General features: G+C 48.3%; 2 protein-coding genes across 4 annotated transcripts in view; both read right to left on the reverse strand.

Annotated features, from left to right (window-relative positions):
- Positions 1 to 1,296, reverse strand: part of Thoc5 (THO complex subunit 5) — a 35,497-nt gene extending 34,201 nt beyond the window's left edge. For both annotated transcript variants that reach the window (XM_021176115.1, XM_029483877.1), the window contains exon 1: positions 1,236 to 1,296. The gene's annotated coding sequence lies outside the window, so the exon portion shown is untranslated. The remainder of the gene's footprint in view (positions 1 to 1,235) is intronic.
- A 1,168-nt stretch (positions 1,297 to 2,464) lies between these two features.
- Nipsnap1 (nipsnap homolog 1) lies at positions 2,465 to 22,456 on the reverse strand. 2 transcript variants are annotated; one of them, XM_085829147.1, is made up of 10 exons: positions 22,314 to 22,456; positions 13,233 to 13,360; positions 12,957 to 13,002; positions 12,613 to 12,707; positions 8,112 to 8,182; positions 7,826 to 7,966; positions 7,506 to 7,537; positions 7,093 to 7,187; positions 5,426 to 5,509; positions 2,465 to 3,565 (listed from the first exon to the last, which is right to left on the reverse strand). In XM_085829147.1, the coding sequence occupies exons 1-10, from the start codon at positions 22,409 to 22,411 to the stop codon at positions 3,501 to 3,503; spliced, it is 855 nt and encodes a 284-aa protein (XP_085685273.1). In that variant the 5' UTR covers positions 22,412 to 22,456; the 3' UTR covers positions 2,465 to 3,500. The 2 variants fall into 2 exon arrangements, with proteins under 2 accessions (XP_085685273.1, XP_085685272.1); XM_085829146.1 differs by lacking the exon at positions 22,314 to 22,456 and adding an exon at positions 13,444 to 13,509.
- Between the last annotated feature and the right edge of the window lie 1,255 nt (positions 22,457 to 23,711).

Here is a 23,711-nt window from a genome sequence, read left to right on the forward strand (position 1 = left end):
TAATTAAAAAAGAAAAAGAAATGGATTCTCTCTCAGAATCTTAGACAAGGAGACCAAGACAGAATTTATTAATAAATGTTTTCATCATACTATGTTTACTATGCAGTTATATCATTATCATAAGACAAGTGGAAGCCATTTCCTATTTATGGCATGCAGACCAGACCCAAGTTTTCTTTTACCAAAGTAACTGTAAGTTTGAAAGTGACTGTGAAGTTGGGAATATTACTCAGCTGGTAGAGTGCTGGCCTAGCATACTCAAACGCCTGTGTTTGATCTCCTGGACTGCATAAAACTGTGTGGTGGGACATGCCTGCAATGAGAACAGGTCAGACTGAGAGCTGGCTGACGAGAAGTTCCAGATCAGCTTTTGCTATATAATAATGTGTTCAAAAGTCAGTTTGGGCTACATAATAAAATCCCGTCTCCAAGAAAAAAGGGGAGAGGAGCAGATGGGCTGTGAGACAGGATAGCGGTAAACATCAGGAATCACAGAGCTTGAGACTGAGGCAGAGGGATCTTTACCAATGTGAAGCCAACCTGGACTACAGAAGCTGTCAGACAGACAGGACTATAGTGACTGCATTTAAAATCTTCATTAAAACGGAGCAGGTGGGTACCTCTTCTTACTGCCCGGGGCCCTTTGCAGTATAACTTAAGAAACAAAAAATTCTTGTTTTCCTTTTCTTAAAAATTAAGATAAGCAAAATATTTAATGAAGCAAATACACTAAGTCCTGCCAGCTAGCTAGGAAATAGAGCGGACAACATAAAGAAAAGCCAAGCTTCTTTGCCCTCGTAACGTCCGCACTTCGTACTCAGCCTTTCTGCTCCAGTAATAAATGCTCTTTTCTGCGACTCCTTGGAGTCTGGTGCGGCGAGTGATAAGCGAAGGTAACGCCTCTCTCAGAGGACCGCAGGAGGCTGCTGGTGACAGCTAACCGAGTGGCGGACTCATCTGACAAAAACCACAAGGGTGGCACAGAAAACCCGGGAAATCCAACCGCCACCCAGGAGCGTTTGCCACACGCCCAAGAGGACCATCGACGAGGGTCACCAGCAGCAGCAGCACTCTCGGGAGACTACAATGGGGACAGAGGATGCTGCTCCGGTTAGTGCCTAGAAAACCGCCACGAGCCTGGGGGACCCCGACACGCTCCGTGCCGTCTGCACATCAAGCCCGGTGCGCCCAGCGAGGACCTGCAGCCCAGCCAGCAGCCCTCTACCCTCGCTCACCAGAATGCTCCTCACGCCTTCCAGCCGGGTAGCCACTTCCGGCTCGCGACCATCGAGAAGCGGAAGAAGAGAGCCACAGGCCGGAAGTGAGACACGAAGGCCAGATGCAGCTTGGGAAGCAAGGAAGGGGCGTGTCCCAGCTAGGCAACATGTCTAGTTCTATTAAGTTGGGAAACTGGGGCGATAATGTCCAAGAGTCTGTGCTTCGTGCCCTTTCCCTCCGCGTGAAGTAGTGGGCTCTCCGCCGACTCACTCGAGTGAGTTTGTGGTATCTCAAGAAAGCACAAGTGTCGCTGTGCTATCATTTGAACAGGAGTGGATTTTGCCTTCTGATTTTGTTCGAGGAAGGGCCTCACTACATAGCACCGCTTGCGGGTCTTGAACGCTATATAGATCAGGCTGGTCACTACGATCCGCCTTCATTGGTCTCGCTGGACTTAGGCAGGTGTCACCACGCCCGGTTCTAACTTTTTTTTTTTTTTTTTGGTTTTCGAGACAGGGTTTCTCTGTGTAGCCCTGACTATCCTGGCACTCACTCTGTAGACCAGGCTGGCCTCGAACTCAGAAATCCGCCTGCCTCTGCCTCCCGAGTGCTGGGATTAAAGGCGTGCACCACCACGCCCGGCTTGGTTCTAACTTCTTTTTTTTTGTTATGTCTTTTTTTTTTTTAAGATTTATTTATTTATTATATGTAAGTACACTGTAGCTGTCTTCAGACACTCCAGAAGAGGGATCGTTGTGAGCCACCATGTGGTTGCTGGGATTTGAACTCTGGACCTTCGGAAGAGCAGTCGGGTGCTCTTACCCACTGAGCCATCTCACCAGCCCATGGTTCTAACTTCTTGACTTCTAACTTCTTTCGGAGTCACTACACCCAGAAAGGAACTGAGGCAAGGGCATAATCCTATATTACACCTGCTTCCTGCTTCACACAAGTGCATCACTGTTTTGTTTTGTTTTATTTTCCCCCCAAGACTCTAGTGCAGTATCTGTAAGCTTCAGATGTTTCCTATGTCTGGCATTTCTGGAGTAAATTCTGGTTGTCTGCAGCCTGAAACATGAACATTGAATACCTGGTGGCGCAAAAACAGCTCCTTTTCTTGCTCTGGGATGAAGATGAAGATGGTCTCCCTAAGAGATCAAGGCCAGTGTACCCCTCAGCCAACTGGAAGCCGCCCTGCCTTAGACAACTACTGAGATTCCTTGTAGATGAAGACAACACCACAATGTACAGTAAATATTTAATTTGGTTCCATCAACTATTCCAGTCAACATTCTCCTGGGATGGTAGCACAACCATGCTAAGCAGGGGTTCATGAGGTACGGGGGTCATTGAAGAGACCCCAGAATCACAACCTACTCCACAGACCTAGTATTTCTGCAAAATGAGGGTTTGGGGGACAATGTCAAGTAGGGAAAGAAAGAATTTGATGGAACTATAGGTCTCAGCCTGTGTTTCTGCCTGTAGGAAGGAAGAAGTACAGAAGAGCTGGAGCACAAATTCAAGTTTTAACCACATTATGTAGGAAAACATGGATACGCCTCTCCATCTGTCTAGGAACCAGGTGGTCCCTTAAGATCCTCTGTCACCTCTGTCCTATCTTCCCTATTCTGTATTTTAAATTCTGAAACCTATGTGCCAACTTGTGAAGGGTTCCTGCTTCAAGGCTGTCTCATGTACGCAGATCCTTCCCACTTCCATCCTTTTCCTAGCCCTTTAAGTAGACTTCTGGACCACCTACTGACACCGATGACTTCTGGATTTCCTCCTGACTGTCACGACTTCAGATTTTATGGCAGTTCCAGGATTTTTTTTTTTTTTTTTTTTTTTTAAAGGCTCAGGCTTGCTTTTTTAACAAGTAGACACCAGAGAGTTTCCAGGCCATACCTGGACTGATACCCTTTCACACCATACCTCCTAACAGCCAGTCATGCCTGCTTTTATGCAACTAAGCCATGGCCACAGTTAGGAGCTGGGGACTTATGTCCTGGAGATGACGGGTCTTAAGAGGAAAGTGTGTGAAAGCTTAAAAGGTTGCTATTCTGCAGCTAGGGAAGTCAAGAACTTCTTCATCCAGCATGGGAGAGAGGTTGGCTGGGTACGGACAGACTAAGTTCTCAGAAAACGTCATCCTTGTCGAAGCTGACCACCACCCATCAGAAGTCTTCCAGAGTTCAGAGAAAACTGTGCCAGGTGGCCTAGAAGCGCCTCCTTTCCAGGATAGTCCACAGGAGAAAGGGAAGGAGGTGGAGGCAGTACCAGCCTCACTGGAGAGGAGAAATCTTCAGAGGAATCATGATTCGTGACTCCATGTGTCGAACCAAGGGGACTACGGGGAGGAAAGCAGAGGTTACAGGGTGCCCGGGGCAAGGGAGGTACCCTTGGTCACCAACCCAAAACTCACAAAAGCCCGTGACAGGGAGGGGTCCCTACTGTCATCTGAGAGAGGCCCACAGTTCCCAAGTTATGAGACAGGATTAGGTGGTAATAAGCCAAGTATTTTGGAAATTTTTATTCACCTTCTATGTATGTGAAAGTGAGATCGCTCAGCGGTAGTGCACTTCCCTAGCCTATATGAACCCTCGGATTCTATCGTCAATGCCTCCAAAACAAGCAAGACATACAAAGCCTAATGCTATGAAAACAAGGACACAGAGGTCAGCTGAAGCAAAACGATCAATCCTACGGGCAGGGCTGCGGTTCTGTGATTAAGTGTATGCTGATTAGTGTGAGTGAGGTCTCGGATTCGACCCCCAACACCAAAACAACAAGCAAGCGAGAGCTATAGCGGTATACATACACCAGCAAGGAAGAAGAGCTGCAAGGCCTGAGGTTTGACTTGGTGCAACTGTGCCGGTACAGCTTAGGAGGCCATGCCAGTGGGGGGATGGATGTCAGTGGAGAGTCCCCAGGAGGAGAGATTTTTTAAAAAAGGATTTTCTATTTTTCATGTGTATACATCTACATGTGGGTGCAGTGCCCATGGAGGTCAGGAGATAAAAGCGCCAGATGCACCAGAGCTGGTTTTACAGGCAGCTGTGAGCCTCCCACGGTGAGTACGGGGAACTGAACTTGGGTCTCTAAGAACAGTATAATGCTTAACCACTGAGCCATCTCTCCACCTAGAGTTTAGTTCTTGCTTCCTGTGTTTAATTTCTCAGACTCTGATGTGTATATAAATCCCTACAAATCTAGTTCATAGACGGTCAGGAGACGCTAAGTCGGCATTTTTCTGAAGTAACCAGCGGATGCCGGGGCTGTCCGCTGGGACCACACTTGGAATAGCAAGGCTCATGCCACCTCCTTTAGCACACATGCTCTTGCCCACCCAGTAGACGTGTGGAAGACTAAAGGCATCAAGGGTGGGACAGACTCATGCTTCTCACATGCTCCCCCTTACCTGCCTGTCCAGCATGTAGTGAAGGCTCAGTCAGTACCTACTGACCCTGTGTGCATCTTTGGGCTTCTAGCAGTGGCAACAGTTTCAGGAAAAATTCACTCAAAAAATTGGCTGCATGTTTTGATGTTATCAGGGCAAAGCACTTTCCATAACCCTGTCCTCCGAGAGGAAGCAGCCTCTGAGAGGTACAGAACTGACACAGGGTTATATGTCACCTCTGTATTAGAATCCTAAGGCCTGGGCTGGTGAGATGGCTCAGTGGGTAAGAGCACCCGACTGCTCTTCCGAAGGTCCAGAGTTCAAATCCCAGCAACCACATGGTGGCTCACAACCATCTGTAACAAGATCTGGCGCCCTCTTCTGGAGTGTCTGAAGACATCTACAGTGTACTTACATATAATAAATAAATAAATAAATTAAAAAAAAAAAAAAAAGAATCCTAAGGCCTCAGGACTCATTGGATCGTGTGGAATGTCACACTCATGTCCAAGTAAGTTCCCACCTGTACCCAGTGGCACATGCCTGTAACCCAGCAACTTGAGAGACTGAGGGAAAATGTCTACTCAGAATGAGCGTGGGCAACACAGCAAGACACTGGCTCAAAAGGTGAGGGGGTGGGGATGGGGCGCATGACAGAAGACAAATGCTTATAAAACCGTGAGTTCCTACCCTGGGGGTGACCACGTGATGTTATCTGTCCTTGCAGAGAAACTTGCAGAGTCCTGCATCCCCAGGTCTCCTAGCAGACCGCTTGCAAAGGTGCCACTAACGCCCAAAGGGAACACTCACCTGTGTAATAGACATTTTCATCCCAGCCCCTCTTTCTCCAGGCCGCATTTCGAGTCTCCTCCCGAGATTGCAAATCTTTGTAGGCTGTGAAAAAGGCAGAGGCTCATTCTTCAGAGAGCCTAATCCCGTCCTCAGCACAAGAACCCTGCATTGCCCCAAATCCCTCCTCTCTCTTCCTCCCCAGATCCTGTGCCTTAGCCTGCAAACAAACACTGCACACACTGCTGTGTCAATCATCCAGTCACACATATGAAAAAGATCAATTTCAGATGATTACAAACAATGCTTATAAAAAAAAAAAAACAGCCGGGCGTGGTGGCACACGCCTTTAATCCCAGCACTCGGGAGGCAGAGGCAGGCGGATTTCTGAGGTCGAGGCCAGCCTAGTCTACAAAGTGAGTTCCAGGACAGCCAGGGCTACACAGGGAAACCCTGTCTCGAAAAACCAAAACCAAAAAAAAAAAAAAAAAAAAAAAGTGGGGAAAGAGATGACAGGAGATCTTGGGTAACAAGGAAACAATGACTCTAAGGAATTAGATCAAAGTTCCAGAGCTAGCAGGTGAAAGCAAACCAAGTGTAGTCTGTTGGGAAAAAGCATTGCGGGGGGAGCGGGGGAGGGCTGGCATGTAACAAAGGCCCTGTGGTAGGGCTTAAGGGTTTGGAAGCATACACATATGTTGGCAACTCCCTTCCAGTCTCAAATTCTCCCATGGACTCCTATATTCACTGCCCATGTGATATTTCTAGTTGGATGCATATGTATCTTATAATTATCTTACTAAATTTACATATTCATTTATAGTTAGGGGGGAGTGTGTGGAGGTCGGAAGATAAGTGGCAGGAGTCAAATTCCAGTGGATCCTGGAAACCAGCTCAGGTTGTCAGGCTTGGTGGCAAGTGCCCTCACCTACTGAGCCATCTGGCTAGCCCAACATCCGCATTCTAAATATATAATACTCCCCAAATTACACTCCATCCCATGACCTTGCTCCTCTCCTAGACCTCCTTGCCATAGACAAGGGCACACAGCTGCTTAGGGATGAGCTGAGTGCTCCCTTAGCCTCCCCTTCCTCCTCCAGCAATCTGTTCTCATGTCCCACTGACCACAGAGCAATGGATCTGTCTGAGCACGCTAGTACCACTACCGGAAGTCAGCCCATGTCACCTGCCTGGTTTCCTACTTTGATCCCCGCCAGGCACTCTTGGCAAAGAACATGGTGGCTACAGAACTCATACATACTCCTCCTCCCACCACAGCTTGATCTGTAGCTGTCCTCCAGCCTGTCTTCACTCTTCCCAGTTGCTCCCCCACCCATCTCTCCTCCCATCCACACATCGACGGCCTCCCCACTCCACATGCCCCTCCTTCCATTGGAAACCTCCCCACACACCCCTGCCTCCCACAGTTCCTAGCTGGTGTTCTCAACCTACAGCTCAAGATTTGTATTTCATCCTTCAGAATGATCTTGCCTACTCGAGCCAAAAAAGTCCTTGTTGTCCCCCTGCCTAGTCTTCCCCAGTATGTCTCACTGTGAAATGGGTCCTTTGTGCTAGTTTATGTCTGAGAATGCAGTCTCCCTCTGCTAGGACGTAAGAACTATCGGAACACAAATGCATCCACATGTTTTATGAAGGGACGGACAGAGGCTTGAGTGCCTCCAACCTACCCCATAAGTGATGCACCACGTAGAGCTCTCCTATTTGTGAAAAGAAGCCTCCCACCGCCTCCTGGTTCTCCTGGCGGTACTTGATGGCCCGAGCCCTGGAGATGGCAGAGAACAAGGGACAGAAGCTCAGCCAATCGTCCCCCAAGGTGGCCCGGATGATTCCTTGGCCACATATTTTTGGAAAGGGTCCAAAGTGGGGCCAAGGGAATGGACTCTGGGAGTGCAGCTGCTGGCTGGTTGGCAGCCCTTTCCTCTAGAGAACCTGTCCTGCTCAGGTGGAAACTTATCTGAGCACTTCAAGGACCAGAGCATGCCGGGCTCCTGGGTCACAGCCCAGAACAAGCCCACTAGGAACCTAATGGGTTCCCAGGACAGCAGGGACTGCCACATTCCCAAGCCCAGTGCCAACTTACCAGTTGTTTCCCCATTCAATCATGGTTCCTGGCTGAAAGAGACCCAGAGAGAGAAGCCAGTGAGCCCCACCAGGACTCCCAACATCATAGAGGCAGATATGGGAAACTAGCCTTTCCCTGACCCGGAGGGCCTCTCGTTCCTGGGCCCTGACTCACATTTGATGTCAGCTGTGCACACCAATGCACACACCTCAGCTCTGAGCTCATAAAGCTGGAGAAGCATCAGGCCACCCTACCCTGAGCTCTTGCAAAGCAAGCAACACAATAGCAGAGAAGATAGAGGGCAGGGGGAGGGGGTGGCTTTGTTGGAAGTGAGGTACCTTGAGTTTATATGTCCTCAGCTCATAGATATTGGGGCCAGCTCGGGGCTGTGGCTCATTCCAGAAGCTGAACTCCAGAAGCAACTGGTTTCTCCTGGACAGCAGCATCTTGCTCCGTTCCTTCCGGAACTCAAGGTACTCCTGAAGGAAGAGCATTACAGGCACCATAGCCAGGGGACTGTGCTACCCTGTCAGTGTGCCCTATGGGTGCCAGGGGAATTTGTCCCACACTCCCCTCCACACAGGGCTGGGCTGGAAGCAACATGCACACAGGATGCTGGGATACCTTGTTGTTTTTTAGCTTGTTCATGCAGTCCATGAGGGCCGGGTAGCCACCTGAGAACCGCCATAGGTGTACTGTTGGGGATAGGAATACAGGTGAAGGAGCTACGGGGATCCTGCCTGCCTGACACCAGGGCTGGACTGTATGTGGCAGCAGAGCAGAGGTCTCCTAGCTCCATCTGTCTTGGTGAGGCGGAGCACTGGGTGGGGGTGGTGGGGAGGTGACCCCAGTGGCAAGCCCAGGAGAGCACTAGCTCTGCTCAGCTTGATGGCCTTTGACCCCTTCAAGGACTCAATGCTCTCGTCCACAAAATCCTACTCACATTCCTTAAATAGCAGCAACAAGAGGATCAGATGAGGTGAGGGGGTGGCTACTGATAAAACACACGCTTGGCATGCAGAAGGACCTGGCTGTCATCTACAGCATCACAAAGAAAACCAAGCAAAAGATGATCTGAGTGTCTTCCATCCTAGGAACAGCAGTGCACACACAGATGGACAGTAGACCATGAGGGGCCGGACGGACCGGAGGAGTAAGTCTGATGAACAGACACAGGATGCTCTAAGAGGCTGGTGCTGTAGCTCAGGCTAGACCACTCACCTAACAGCAGGAGGCCCTAGTATCCATATCTCTGCAAAAACAACCAAACAACAATAACAAAACAGGAACCTTCCGAGGCATTGAACTTAAGAAAAATAAGCAAACAAAAACAGTTGCAGCTACATATGGAAACAGGGAGCTTGTGGTCCCAGCCACTTAGGAAGCTGACGCAGGATGATATCTTGAGCCAATGTCTGGGTAACAGAGGGAAACCCCACCTTAAAAAGAAAGGAAGAAGGCTGGGGATGTACCTCAACTGGTAGCCTGAACAAAGCCCTGGGTTCAAATCCCCAACACTGCATAAAACTGGACTGGCTGGTGACACACAGGAGACAAGAGGATCAGAAGGTTCAAGGCCAGCCCAAGCTATATAAGAATCTGTCCAAAAAAAAAAAAAAAAAAAGGAACGAAAGGAGGAATTAAGGGAGGGACAGACAGAAGGAAGAAGGCACCAAGGGAATGGAAAAAAAATCAAACTAAGGATTAAACTGGGATACCAGGAACGTACCAGCGTGTGGTTAGGGGTAGGAGGATACATACAGAGATGCCAATGTACACAAGACCTCCTGATGACTCAAGAGACTGACTACAGAAGCCCAGGAGAGGTCCAGGGAGAAGCCAGCCTCTTTCTCTCCAAGAGCCCTTTGTCCTATTAGATTTCCCCAGTCATGTTCTCTGCTGGCTTAAACAGTAGCCCCTCAGTACCCTGCCAGAGCCTCACTGTGTGACCTAGTCTGAAAACATGGTCTCTGTACATAACTGAGTTAAGCCTATATAACACTGGATAGAACTTCAATCCAGTATCTGGTGCCCATATATGAAGAGAAAGATCGCACACAAAGGGGACACCATGTAACCCAGGAAACACAGCACGCTCAGACTGATGTGTCCACATGCCAAAGAATGTCAAGGGTTTCTAGCAACCATTAGTTGCAGGAGGCAGGAGGGATCTTCCCTGTGGCCGCAGAGGAAGCCCAGACAGAGCCAATCTTGATTTCTGCCTTCTGGCTCCCAATGATCAAGGATGCACTTATGTTCTTTAAGTCTGTGCTATTTTATTATGGCAGCCAAGAAGTTCTATTGCCAGTGCTAAGCTGAAGGCAAATGGCTTGTCCTTGTTTATCATGCCAATGCCTATGACCAAGACAGAGTAGAGGGTTACCAAGAGCTGCTCTCCTTTTTTTTTTTTTTTTGTTTTTTTCGAGACAGGGTTTCTCTGTATAGCCCTGGCTGTCCTGGAACTCACTTTGTAGACCAGGCTGGCCTCAAACTCAGAAATCCGCCTGCCTCTGCCTCCCAAGTGCTGGGATTAAAGGCGTGCGCCACCACCGCCCGGCTGCTCTTCTCTTTAACACATTTCCTAACTTTATTGTTTGAGTCAGGATTTCTCTGTGAAGCCCTCACTGGCCTAAAGTTGATACGAACACCAGGCTGGACCTGAACTTCTGCCTCTGTTTCCTGTACTGGGATTACAGATGTGCACCACCACGCTAGGCTCATAGATTTTTCTCTTTTTACAAACACATACCTATCAGAATTGAGACAGGTATCGAGCGCCTGTTGTTGAGCGAAGCTGAGAAGGCTGTATCGGCTGTACCATCCCACACCATACTCTACCACGCTGGCAATGTTTACAGCTCTCTGCCAACAGCAGCGTGAGCCAGGCACACCAATCAGTTAGCACTCGATGTGTGTCAGAGATGACCACGGAATTGAAACTTTTGGGAGTTTTTTGGTTTGGTTTTATTTTGTTTGTTTTTTTTTTTTTTTTGGTTTTTTTTTTGTTGTTGTTGTTGTTGTTTTGAGACACAACCTCATTCTATAGGCCTGGAGCTCACTCTGGAGACCAGGCTGTCCTTGAACTCACAGCAGTCCTTCTGTTTCAGTCTCCTGAATTCTAGGATTACAGGATGAGCCAGCATGAACTTAGGAAAAAAAAATTTTTTTTCAAGTTAGGCAATGGTGGCCCATGCCTTTAATCCCAGCATTCAGGAGACAGAGGCAGGCAGATCTCAGTTCAAGGCCAGCCTAGACTACAGAGTTCTAGGATAGCCGGGGCTATACAGAGAAGTCAAAAAAAATTTTTTGTCTTTGTTTTTCAAGATCAAACTTATGTATATGAGTGTTTGTCTACGTGCATACATGCATGTAAGCACACCATATGTGTGCCTGGTGCCCATGGCATCCATCAGAAGAGGATGTGAACTTCCTGGAACTAGATTATGGATGGTTGTGAGCTACCAAATTGGTGCCAAAAATTGAATTCAGGTCCTCTATAAGTGCAATATTGCTTATAACTGTTGACCTAGCATAAATGTTTTGATAAGATTTTTCTGAGGACTATTTACTTTTTTGTTCTATATCTAGAAATGTTTACATGTTCCTCTATGAACCATGTGCCTGCAGTGCCAGTAGAGGCCAGCAGAGGGTGTGGGATTTCCTGAAGTTACAGAATTTGCCAGCCATCATGTGGATGCTGGGGACGGAACCTGAGACCTCTGGAAGAACAGCCAGTGTTCTTAACCACTGGGCCATCTCTCCAGCCCCTACAGCATGAATCTTTTAAAAAGAGGAAATATTTTCATTAGGTATTCAATATTACAGAGAAATATAGGCCCTGACCCTTAGAACTCACTACCTATACAAGAAGACAGACAAGTATATCGGCAGCTATAGGGTGCATGACCAAGGAATGAAGAGCCAAGTAGTAGAGATCAGAGAGCCAGGGACAGTCCCTGACCCAGCAAAAGTGCAAAGAATCCAGTCTTTCTGAAGGATTCTTGTCTTACACCAAAATACAAAACAATAAGAGAGGTGAGAGCTGGTAAGATGGCTTGGCAGGGAAGGGCTCTTGCTTCAAGCTCGACAAACTGAGCTTGCTCCCCGGAACCCGAATGACAAAGCCAGGTGCAGAAGTGCACATCTGTGATCTAGACTGGAGTGCACGCTGTGCAGCAGCAGAAACAAAGGAGACCCTGCCTCAACAAGGTGAAGGCGAGAACCATGGTCCACTGACCTCCATGGATATAGCATGGTGCGTGTGTGTGCACGTGCACACGTGCACTGTAGACAGACTGGAAAATAACCTTAAAAGGCAAGTGAATAAGCCAAGCATGGTCACACATGTCTAATCCACTTTTTCTCAACTTGTGGATCATAACCTCTACAGAGGGCAGAGATCTGATATCTACATTACAATTTATAACAATATCAAAAGTACGGTTATCTAGTAGCAATGAAAATCACTTTATAGTTGGGGGGGGGGTCACCACAACATGAGAAACTGTATTAATGAGTAGCAGCATTAGGAAGGTAGAACCGTTGCTTTAATCCCAGCACTCAGGAGGCAAAGGCAAGCAGACCTCTGAGTTCAAGGCCAGCCTGGTCTACAAAGTGAGTTCTAGGACAGCCAAGGTGACACAGAGAAAGCCTGACCCCGAAAAACAAGCAAAAAGACAATCAACCAAAGAATTTCAGCACTCAGGAGGCTGAGGCAGGTACAGTACCCAGTTCTAGGTCAGCCTGGACTACACGGTAAGACCCATCTCAAACAAAATAAAAAGCTGGTAAACCAAACCAAGTAAAGTAGGCAAGGGAGGAAAAACTGAACGGTTCTAGGTGGAGCAGTTCTGGCTGGGGAGTCAGACGCAGGGCAGGCAGCACAGTGAGCAGAGGATGTGGAGAAGTCTGGCTGTGGACCCAGCAAGGATGGACTCAGACCTCTCGGGCAGCCTGAGAACACTGAGTAGCCAACAGGTGTTTGAGTAGGGCAATGGGGTATGAAAGAAACACACTTCCCCAGACCCTCAGAGATGCTGCAGGGAGAGGAGGGCAGACAGATATGAGAGCTGTTGGAGACAAAGGCTGGTTGGCAGCAGTGGCACCGGAGACAAGGGAACCTCACCTGCCTGGTCCTGCTCCCCGTACCACGTGTTCCAGTTGCCCACAAGCGAGCAGGGATAGTCTTCATCCAGGTGCAGCTTGGGCAGTACAGCCTCCCTGTGGGAGGGGCATAAGAAGGGGCAGGGCTCGCACTGGCCACCAAGGGCCCCCCCAGCCCCAGGGCTGAGCCTGTCTCCTCTCTAAGAAGCAGAGGTGGGAAGATACCCGTAGGGCTTCTAGATCTAGAATCTACGTCCCTTGACTGTGTCTGGAGAACGGGCAGAGGATGTTCGAAGGCTTTCTTGGCAAAGAGGGCCCCTACCCCCGACATCCGAGCAGTGACTGGGCACAATTCAAGACACTCACGTCAGACTGTTGTAGGCATCCAGACATTCGGGCTTCACGTTGTGAACTGCAACACAGGACAGAGAGCAGGAGGTGAGGTGCGTGAAATAATTACGTGTGTGTGTGTGTGTGTGTGTGTGTGTGTGTGTGTGTGTGAAGGGTGTCAGAGTGAGCAGGCCCCAAACAGGGCCAAGGCTCTCAGGACAGCATGGACCATCCTCATCCTCTCAGCTCTTCGCCCCAGCCCCACCCACAAAAAGCCTAAGGGTGGAGCCCTCCAGTTCAGCAGCCACTCACACTGGATCTTGTAGAGGTTACTAGTCTCCTTCTTGGACAGCAGAGTGGAGTGGGCGTCCTTCCGAGGATCCACCTTGTGGACAAAGAGGGAACGGAACCAGCTTCCTTCACTGTCCTTGGAATAGAAGCTGCAGAACAGAGGAGTTGAGAGGGCCATGTGGAGGCCCAGGAGCCCCAATAATTCCCATGCTCCCCTAGCCTCATGACCTACATTTCACCGCAGGAGCTTCCTAAGCAACACACCATTAGTGTGCGCTCCACTACCGCCCCCTTCAGGATCAGCAGCAGCTTACTGTTTAAGCAACTTCCAAGGGTCATAAGGACAAATCGGAGACCAGCACTTGAAAACCAGCCCCTCAAGTGGGGCACCGAAGGGTGTGGCCTTTGCTCTAAATGGACATGGCTGCTGCCCCAGGAGGAGGTAGTAACATGCAGAAAAGCGGCTCTACTTGCCCACCCAGACCTTTGCTCCAGAGCTAGGCTCGCAGTAACTCATTAACGTCAGTAGTGGCCAAGATAAATATCCAGAGGCTGCTCCAGAAGAGTGAGCCTGGGGCTTCAATGCTGGAGAGGGGAGCGGAAGAGAGGGGAGCTTCCTGGAGCTTTAATTCCTTCTTCTCTTCCTACCATTCAAATCCTGCCTGCAGGGCTGTTTCCCATGTGTTGAGTAAGCAAGACATAGCAGCCCACCCAGCTAGGTCTTTCTTTTTTTTTTTTTTTTTTTTTTTTTTTGAGACAGGGTTTCTCTGTGTAGCCCTGACTGTCTTGGAACTCACTCTGTAGACCAGGCTGGCCTCGAACTCAGAAATCCGCCTGCCTCTGCCTCCCGAGTGCTGGGATTAAAGGCATGCGCCACCACGCCCGGCCCCTGGTCTTTTCTTTTTCTATTAAATCTTATTTTCCTTTCGGTATACGGATATTTTACCTGCATGTGTGTCTGTGCACCACTTCCAGGCCTGCATCCCAGGAGGCCAGAAGATGGTAACAGATGCCCTGGAACTATTGTTACAGACAATTGTGAGCTATCAGGTGGGTGCCAGGAATTAAACCCTGGTTCTCCAGAAAAATAGCCAGTGCTCTTAACTGCTAAGCCAGGTAAGAACACTACCCCAGGAAGATCTGTTACATAGGTAAAAACTCAATAAGAGACTTGTTCGGACCCAAGGGAAGTCTCAGTTTCAAGTCAACATCCTTAAATACATTTCCAAAAACGATGCATTTACCTACTGTGTTTACCTGAATGTATATATGTCCACCACATGGGTGCCAGACAAGAACACTGAGCCCCTAGAAACTGGAGTTATAAATGGTCGGGAGCCACCACGTGGATGCTGGGGACTGAACCCAGGTCCTCAGCAAAAGCAGCAAGCACCCTTAACCACTGAGCCATCTCCCCAGCCCTCCGGTGTTCAAGTTTCACTTTTCCAGTGATATTCTCCTATCCTTCTCCCTCTGCTCCCGTGTTTCATTCTGTGGGAACATGCAAAGCCCTAGACCTAAGCTAGAGATATACTTCCATGGAAGAATATTTGCCTACCCAGCATAGCATGCTGGGTTCCATCTCCAGCACAGGGGGAAAAAATGAAACATACCAAAATCCAAAAGAGTTCTTTCTGTTCAGCTCCTCCCCTCCCCGCCCCCCCCCCCGCCGGATTCTTCACTAGGGTGGTGTGGTGGTTTCAATAGGAATGGCCCCCTAGACTCATGTGTTTGAATATTCGACCCTAGGAAGTGTTACTATTAGGCGTGACCTTACTGGAGTAAGTGTGGCCCTGTTAGAGGAAGTGTGGCACACAGTCTCCTGCTGCTGTCTATGGATGGAAAGTTATCAGCTCTTTCTCCAGCACCGTGTCTCCATGGATACTGCCCTACTTCCCACCATGAGGATGTTTGCCTTTATAGGAGTTGCCATGAGCAGAACATGATGCCGCACACCTTTAATTCCAGCATTTGGGAGGCGGAGACAGGCAGATCTCTGTGAGTCTGAGGCCAGCCTGGTCTACAGAGGAAGTTCTAGAACAGCCAGGTCTACACACAGAGAAATCCTGTCTTGAAAAACCAAAAAAGAAAGAAAAAAAAAAAACAGTTGCCATGGTCATGGTGCCTCTTCACTGCAATGAAACCCTCACTGAGACAGGTGAGGACCTGGTGTGTTCTGTTGTCTCCAGTAACTGGAACAAGACTTACACACCGCATATGTTCAATCTGTGTTTAGGAAATGAACGGGAAAGAGGCACAGATGTAAGACGGATGGATGGATGGATGGATGGATGGATGGATGGATGGATGGATGGAAGGATGGATGATAGATAGATAGATACTAAAGCCTGAAAGTTAAAGAAAATGGAAACCTTGACCCAGAATGTGAACTCAGACTCGGGGCCTTTCCATTCCAGCCACCGCAGCAGAAGAACAAAATAACATGTCAGTGTTGCAGGGACAAACCCAGCTAATGCTTCACCTTTCACTCCTCTGTAAAACAGGGGTGGAGGATGGGACTATTAGAGGAAAGGCCTAGCATGGCAGACAGCAGCTAACATCACTACTTCTCACTTCCTAATGGCTCTCCCATTTCCCATTTCCCCCTCTCCTTAATCTGCTCCTTAATTTTTGCAAAGTATTTTGTTTCCTAGAGTGCTAGGACAGAAGCCAGAGCCTGGCATGTGCCAGACAGGCACTCTACCTCTGACCTCCACTCTGTTCTTTAAAGCATTGTCTGTGCAGTGTGTGTGTGTGTGTGTGTGTGTGTGTGTGTGTGTGTATGAGCCCATGCAGGTATGTGCATGTGTCTGTGAGTGTGTGTGTGTATGCATTCATGTGTGTGTACATGTACATGTGTGTATGAGCATCCATTATGTGTAAGAGTGTGTGTATGATGTGTGCGTGCATGTTTGTGTGTTTGCATAAGTGCTAGAAATTGATATTAGCTACCTATTGCTCTCCTCAAGTTTCTGCAACATCATCTCTTGCTAACCTCGAGCTCAATGGGTGGCAAGACAAGCTGGTCAGCAGGCTTGAGGAGCCTTCTGTCCCTTCTGCCAGTGCTTAGTCACAGGGACACACACCTGGCTTCTCACATGGACGCTGGAGCTCTGAAGCCAAGTTCTCAGTCTACATGGCATGAATGTTACAGGCTGAGCCATTGCCCCAACCAGAAAGCATTTTTGTAACAGGCCTCTGCTTCAGGGTCCTCAATCTGTGGGTCCAGACCCCTTTGGGAATTGTATGCCAGATATTTATGTTACAATTCCTAACAGTAACAAAATCCCAGTTATGAAGTAGCAATGAAACAATTTTATAGGTTGGGGTCACCACAGTATGAGGAACTGTATCAAAGGGATACAGTTTTAGAAAGGTTGGAAACCACTGCTAACTCTATGCCCACAAAGCAAAGTCTGAATATCTCTACTTCTCTACTTGAGATTCTAGCTCCCTTTTAAGTTTGGGAATTTTGGAGCAAGTATCCCTCCTACTGTGCTTCTTGGACTAACACTATCAGCACAGCCTAAGAATTTATTCAAAGCTCTCAGGCTCCATCCCAGACTATGGCGCAAAACCTCTGGGGATGGGTGGACCCAGCAATTTAACTTTTTATTGGGGGTGGGGCTCATTATTCAGCCTGGGCTAGCCTGGAACTCCTAACACAGGCTGGCTTCACACTGGTGATCCTGCCTGGAAGTTCTAGAATCATGGACATACACCATGCATGGCTATAGTCTGCATTTTAGACTCTGTCTGTCTGTCTCTCTCTCTCTCTCTCTGTGTGTGTGTGTGTGAGAGAGAGAGAGAGAGAGAAATACATTTGCATCTGTGCTCATAAGAAAAAGGCAGCTGGTTCTCCCTCTATTCCTTTGGGACAGAGTCTCTCCTTGTCCTCCTACCCAAGTCAGCATGACAGCCAGCAAGCCCCAGTGATCTTCCAGTCTCTGCCCACTACAGTACTGGGGCTACAGGCACATGAGAGACAACACCCATTGTCACATGCTCGCTGGCATCCAAACCCAGGTCTCATGGTTACACTGTTAACTATGATACCATCTTTCCAACCCCAATCAGTTTTTAAAGCCTATACAGGCCAGGTTTGGTGAAGCACGCCTATAATAGTTCAAGGTTATCCTCAGACACATAGTGAGTTTGAACTATATGAGACCTTGTCTCAAAAAATCCAAACAAACAAACAAAACCCCACTAACAATGCAGGCATGGTAGCATATGTATTTAATCCCTACCTTTGTGAGTTTGAGGTTAGCCTGGTTTATATATTGAATTTCAGGACAGCAGGGGTTACATAGAGGAAACCACGTCCCCAAACAAAACAGACACACACTAATGGGGCTAGAGAGATGGCTCAGTTAAGATGGCACTTCCTGCTCTTGCCAAGGACCTGAGTTCTGTCCCAGGCTGGTGGCTCACAACCGTCTCCAGCTCCAGGGGCTCTCATCCACCCCTCTGGCCTACTGTCTACACTCACATACACAAATCCACTCAGATACACACCTACACACATAATTAAAGATGGAAACAGGCTGGTCTTGGTGGCACACACCTTGAATCTCAACAGTCAGGAAGCAGAGGCTGGTAGAACTTTGTGTGGTCTGTGAGAGAGTTCCAGGCTAGCTAGAGTTAGTAGCTAGAGTTAGACTCTGTGTCTACTAAGGGCTGGACCATCTGTAATAGGATCCGATGCCCTCTTCTGGTGTGTTTGTAAACATCTACAGTATACTCACTCACTCACTCACTCACTCATTCATATATATATATAAAATAACTAAATCTTTAAAAACACACACACACAAACCAAGGGCTGGAGATGGCTCAGTGGCTAATAGTAATTACTGCTACTGCAGTAGACCTGAGTTTGGTTCCCAGTACCCACCAGGCATCTCACTTCTATAATTCCAGTTTCAAGAGATCTGGCCTTTGCCAGCTTCTGCATAAACACTTCACATAAACTCATGCAAAACAACACATAAATAAAGCAAGTCTTTTTTTAATCTTAAAAACAAAATACAAACAAAAAAAGCCTAACCAAATAAGTAGCCCAGGCTAGGAATGATAGCAGGGATGTAGAGGGCTGGGAAAACATTTCCACCTCAACTTTCATTCATTTTAAACAGCTCTGTCTTTTCCCACAGCTATAGAGCAAGTGACAGTCTATGCACACCATCACTCTCCCATCCCTCACCAGAACTAACACAATGCCTCTGACACACAGCTCAGTAATCATTTAACCTAGCCCGGGGCATTTTCATCTCCTTAGGCAGGTATTGTAGATGTCACACTCCTACCGACACCGGCACTCCATCCCGATGCCTTTCCAAGTGCGGTGGCTCGAGAACCTCAGAACTTTCCAGACTAGGAAGCTCAGCTCTCTGTAGGTCCTAAAACATCTCGATTTGAACTGGCTGGCTTTAGAAAGGGGCCACATTTCTGCTTGTCATGAGAGAGGTGTTCTCAGCTATAAGAACTAATGCTTGGGGCTGCAGATATAGAGCTCAGTGGTAAAATACTTGCCTAGCATGCATGAGGTCCTGTGTTTGACCCCTACAAGAGGAAACATAAACACACAAGCAAACCCAGCAAAACTCACTGAAGTTTTGTTAACAAGATTAGTGCAGAAGCAACAAGAATTTCTTATTTGTTTCTTTCAAGAGTCTTGCTGGGACTGGAGAGATGGCTTAGAGGTTAAGAGCGCTGACTGTCCTTCCAGAGGACCTGAGTTCAATTCCCAGCAACCACATGGTGGCTCACAACCATCTGTAATGGGATCTGATGCCCTCTTCTGGTGTGTCTGAAGACAGCTACAGTGTACTCACATAAAAGAAATAAATAAGCCGGGTGTTGGTGTCACATGCCTTTAGTCCTGGCACTTGGGAGGCAGAAGCAGGTGGATTTCTGAGTTCGAGACCAGCCTGGTCTACAGCGTGAGTTCCAGGACAGTCAGGACTACACAGAGAAACCCTGTCTCAAAAAAACCAAAACAATAAAAATAAATAAATAAATAAATAAATGAAATAATTCCAAAAAAAAAAGAGTCCTGCTATGTATCCCAGGCTAGCTTCTAACTCATGATTCCCCTGCCTCAGTCTACCAGTGATAGTGATAGGAAAACAAGGTATTAAGCCTGGCTAATAGCATTGTTTATTGAGCAGCTACTATGCAATAAAAGCTAATCCTCACAGTACATTTTTTTAAATGTATGAATTCTTTGAGGATTTTGTACAATGTGCTTTAATCATATTCACCTCTCCTGTCACAGTACAATTTTTTAAAACAATGAGGGGGCAGCCAGATGGCTCCTGGTGTTAAGGGTCTACCATGAGGTCTCTTTACCGATAGCCCCAGGAGTGACTCCAGAAAGGCAAAGAGCAGGCTGAGGGTCAGGAAGAAGGGGTGGTCTCAGGTCTCAGTGTAGGACCAGAGCATTAGACCACTGAAGTCACTATGAGCAAGTCACTGACAAGGGCTTGATCAGTGTCCAGTCCCTTCACAGCAATCCTGGAAAAAGTGCATAGCAGGGCTCACCATGCCCATTTTACAGAAGGAAACCGAGGCTTACCATCAACTAGCCAGGACTGCCAAGTCAGAAGCAGCTGCCTCTGGGTGCCTGCCACATAAAAGAGCTACCACCAACTCTCTCCGCTCCTTTGTCTGCCTCACTGTCTTCATGTGCGAAATGGGTATCATAAAAGATGATCTTGAGGGCTGGACGCCTGGCTCGGTGGTTAAGAGAAGGACCTGAGTTTGGTTCCCAGCACCTCCATCGGTAGGGCAGCTCCAGTTCTGGGGGATTCCACGCCATCTTCTGGCCTGAGTGGGCACCTGCACCCATGTGCACATTCTCATTCTCTCTCACCTCTACACACACATAAGTAAAAGAAAAATCCTGCTGGGCGTGGTGGCGCACGCCTTTAGCCTTTAGTCCCAGCACTCGGGAGGCAGAGGCAGGTGGATTTCTGAGTTCCAGGCCAGCCTGGTCTACAGAGTGAGTTCCAGGACAGCCAGGGCTACACAGAGAAACCCTGTCTCAAAAAAACAAAACAAACAAACAAACAATAAATAAATAAATAAATAAAGGGAAAACAGATGATCTTGGGCCAGTGTAAAGGCACTGGCTGCCAAGTCTAACGACCTCAGTTAGATGCCTGGGAGCCACAAGGTGACCTCCACACATGTGCCATAAGACCGACCATATGACATGTATGTACACACACACAAATACAAGTGTTCATTTGCATATGCACACAAAGTAGTTTTTAAATTATGTTATGTGTTGGTTTTTGCCTGCATGGGCATCACTTGCACACCTGGACCAGGCCAGAAGAAGGCCTGGAAGTAGAGTAACAGGCAGCTGTGAACCAGCGCATGCGTGAGTGCACATGCGCTGGGAATCAACCTCTGTACTCTTAAAGAGCCAGTGCTCAGAAGTGTGGAGCCATGTCTCTAGTCCTCAGAATAACTTTTGTTTGTTTGACTTTCTATGTAGTCCTAACTGTCTTGGAGCTGGGTACGTAGAACTATGAGGGCTTCCAACCCAGAGATCCTCCTGCCTCTGCCTTTTAAGTACTGGAATTAAAGGTGCATGCTGCCACACCTGGCCCAAAATATTTTTTTTTTTCCTTTTGATTTTTGAGACAGGGTCTCTCTGAGTAGCCCTGGCTGTCCTGGAACTCACTTTGTAGACCAGACTGGCCTTGAACTCGAAGATCTGATTGCCTTGAGTGCTTGAATTGAAGTCGTGCACCACCTCTAGGCTTAAAATAATTTTTTAAATGTTATAAAAGATTATTTTTCTGGATATCCTTTCTCACAATGACAGAAATTGTTGGAGGCATAAGCATGGTCTCTTTAATCCAATGAGGGCTGGAGATGTCATAGTTTACTTGGTGGAGAGAGCACTACATTAGCCTAGCATACCTAAACTCCTGAGTTCTCTTCCTAGCAAGAGAAAACAAGGCTATCAGACACATCCTGTTTTCTCCTCCTACCCAAGGTCATCCCTCCAGAAAAGGCTGAGTTTACAAGGAACACTCCAGGCTTTTTTCCCAATGTCGGCTTCTCTCTCATTACCCAGCACGGAAGTGAAGGGCACACGTCCCAACTCTTCTATCTGTGCTTTCCTACTTTCCTAATGTGCACAGCGATCTAACGGAACTCCATGGCTACATTCTTGGGCTGGGGCAGGAGTAACGCAGATCCCTTTCCACAGGTGTGAGGGCAGGTGTTCCACTTCTTTAGCTAATGCTTTTTGCACAAACCCTGTCCTAAAACTTGTGAGGGTGTGGGGCTGGGAAACAGGAGAGCAGGGTCAGAAGTGCTCTGGGTGATAGGTGCAGAGATGGGGGTAGCACCGGGCGTGGCATCGAGGAGGGAGGAGCAGCCCAGAGCCAGTCAGGGGAAGCCAAGCTCTCCAAAGCCAGAATTGAGCCTCTCTACTAGGAGGCCACCAGCCGTGGTACAAAGTGCAGAGTGCATGGTAAGACCTGGGTCCTAACATCCAGAGTTGCCTCGGCATGGCACGGACGCTGACCTTGAACAGCTCCCACCCCACTCTGTTGACCCACCTGTACAAAGCAGGGTGCGGAATCACTTTGGGAATTCCCACCGTACCCCAGTCCTCCTCTCCTTCCTTCTAAAACTTCCTGCTGGCTCAGAAGACCCCAGCGCGTGCTAAACCACAAAGGCCAGGCAAAAGGCTGCCAATATCCTCTGCCTTCGTCCAGGATCCAGGGCTCAAAACCTGTCCCTCCCACTCACCTCATTTTTTATTCTCAGCCCAGATCCAGGTACCAAACAGGACAAAGAACCTGCCCAGCTAGGCATGGTAGTGCATACCAGCACTATCTGGGAGGCAGAGGCAAGAGGATTCCGAGGTCGAATCACATGTAGTACAAACCTGTTTAAAAACCAAAACCATCCCCATACCTTTTCACCTTCCCCATTCTTTCTCAGCCTCAGGCCTACATCCTGGTAGCTCTCTGCCTCTAACCCCTCAATTCCAAACCGGAGAGTCTGTTTTTCATTCCAGCCCCCTCCCCTGCTCCTGTTCCGGGCACGCAGTCAGCCCGGTCGGCCTCTCACCGCACAGCACCCGCAGCCGCGAGGTCCCCAGCACGGGGTCTCGGCTTCGTGAATAGCCGCCGTGCCGCTGCAGAGATGATGCACAACCGCGGAGCCATGTTGGACCGGAGCAGGTTGGAGGAAGGCCACGCCTCAGCCCAGTGGCTGGGGGCAGGACTAGAGAAAACCACGCCCTCCCCTCGCCAGCTTCCCTTTCAAACACAGGCCGGTGGGAGTCCCCCAAATCTACAGTTGCACGGTCCATACCCACACCTCCGAGCTCTTGAAACTCTGCAGCTAACTGGTTCTCTCCAACGACCTTTTCCCCTCTGTACCTGGGAATTCATCTCGATAATCGCAGGGTTGTATGTCCTGGACATTCTGAGGATAAACTAAAGACAGTCTTTATACCCCTAAAATTGTTCACAAACTATGTGAGTTCCCTTCCTCCTTGGGTGCTGGAGGTGGAACCCAGGACCTCACACATGGCTTGGCAAATGTTCTGTCTACACCTTGTGTTCTTCTGTGTCAAGGCATCAACAGACAATATTTGTCTAATCAACAGAACAAAAATCTATAACAATTTTTAAAAGAGAGAGAGAGAGAGAGAGCGCCAGAGCCTGTGGAGACCAGAAGCCTCGAATATCCTGGAACTGGAGTTTAAAGGAGATTTTGAGGCACTCTAATGGGTACTGAGATCCAAACTCAGGCCTCCTCCAAGAGCTTTTAAAGGCTGAACCTTTAAAAGCTCTTCGACCGTTTAAAACAGATGGGCAAGACTCTGAGCAAGCAGGATGCTCTTTCTCCAAAGCCCGAGTGTGATGGTGCACTTAAGAGGCTGAGACAAACTGGGCGGTGGTGGCGCACGCCTTTAATCCCAGCACTCGGGAGGTAGAGACAGGCAGATTTCTGAGTTCGAGGCCAGCCTGGTCTACAAAGTGAGTTCCAGGACAGCCAGGGCTATACAGAGAAACCCTGTCTCAAAAAACAAAACAAAAACCAACAACAACAAAAAAAGAGACTACGGAATTAAAACAACAAACTAACTTCCGGAGTGCTTCAAACTGTGAGTCTGGCAAGTTAGGTCTCATCTAAGCTCTTGAGACAGCAAAGGTTGGCTGAACAAGTCCTATCTGTACTTCTTGGCAGCCAAGGCCTGGTGGAGCAGACAAATCAATCACTGCTGACTGAAACCTCCGTCCCCCTTGTCTATGCTTCCCCAACATTGGGATTACAAGCAACCTCTCCGGGGGGGGGGGGGGGGGGGAGAGAGAGAGAGAGAGAGAGAGAGAGAACTGATGGGCAAGAGATGTGAAGAATGGAGTGGAGACAAGACTGTCTGATCAAGTCTCAAGTCTCAGTAAGGCAACTATGGGTATATAAGCACAAGCTGGAAAGTGCAGCTAGAAACACTTAACC

This window comes from Mus caroli, unplaced genomic scaffold, assembly GCF_978045245.1.
Source record: "Mus caroli unplaced genomic scaffold, Mus_caroli_1 scaffold_13, whole genome shotgun sequence".
In the NCBI taxonomy this organism is placed as follows: Eukaryota; Metazoa; Chordata; class Mammalia; order Rodentia; family Muridae; genus Mus; species Mus caroli.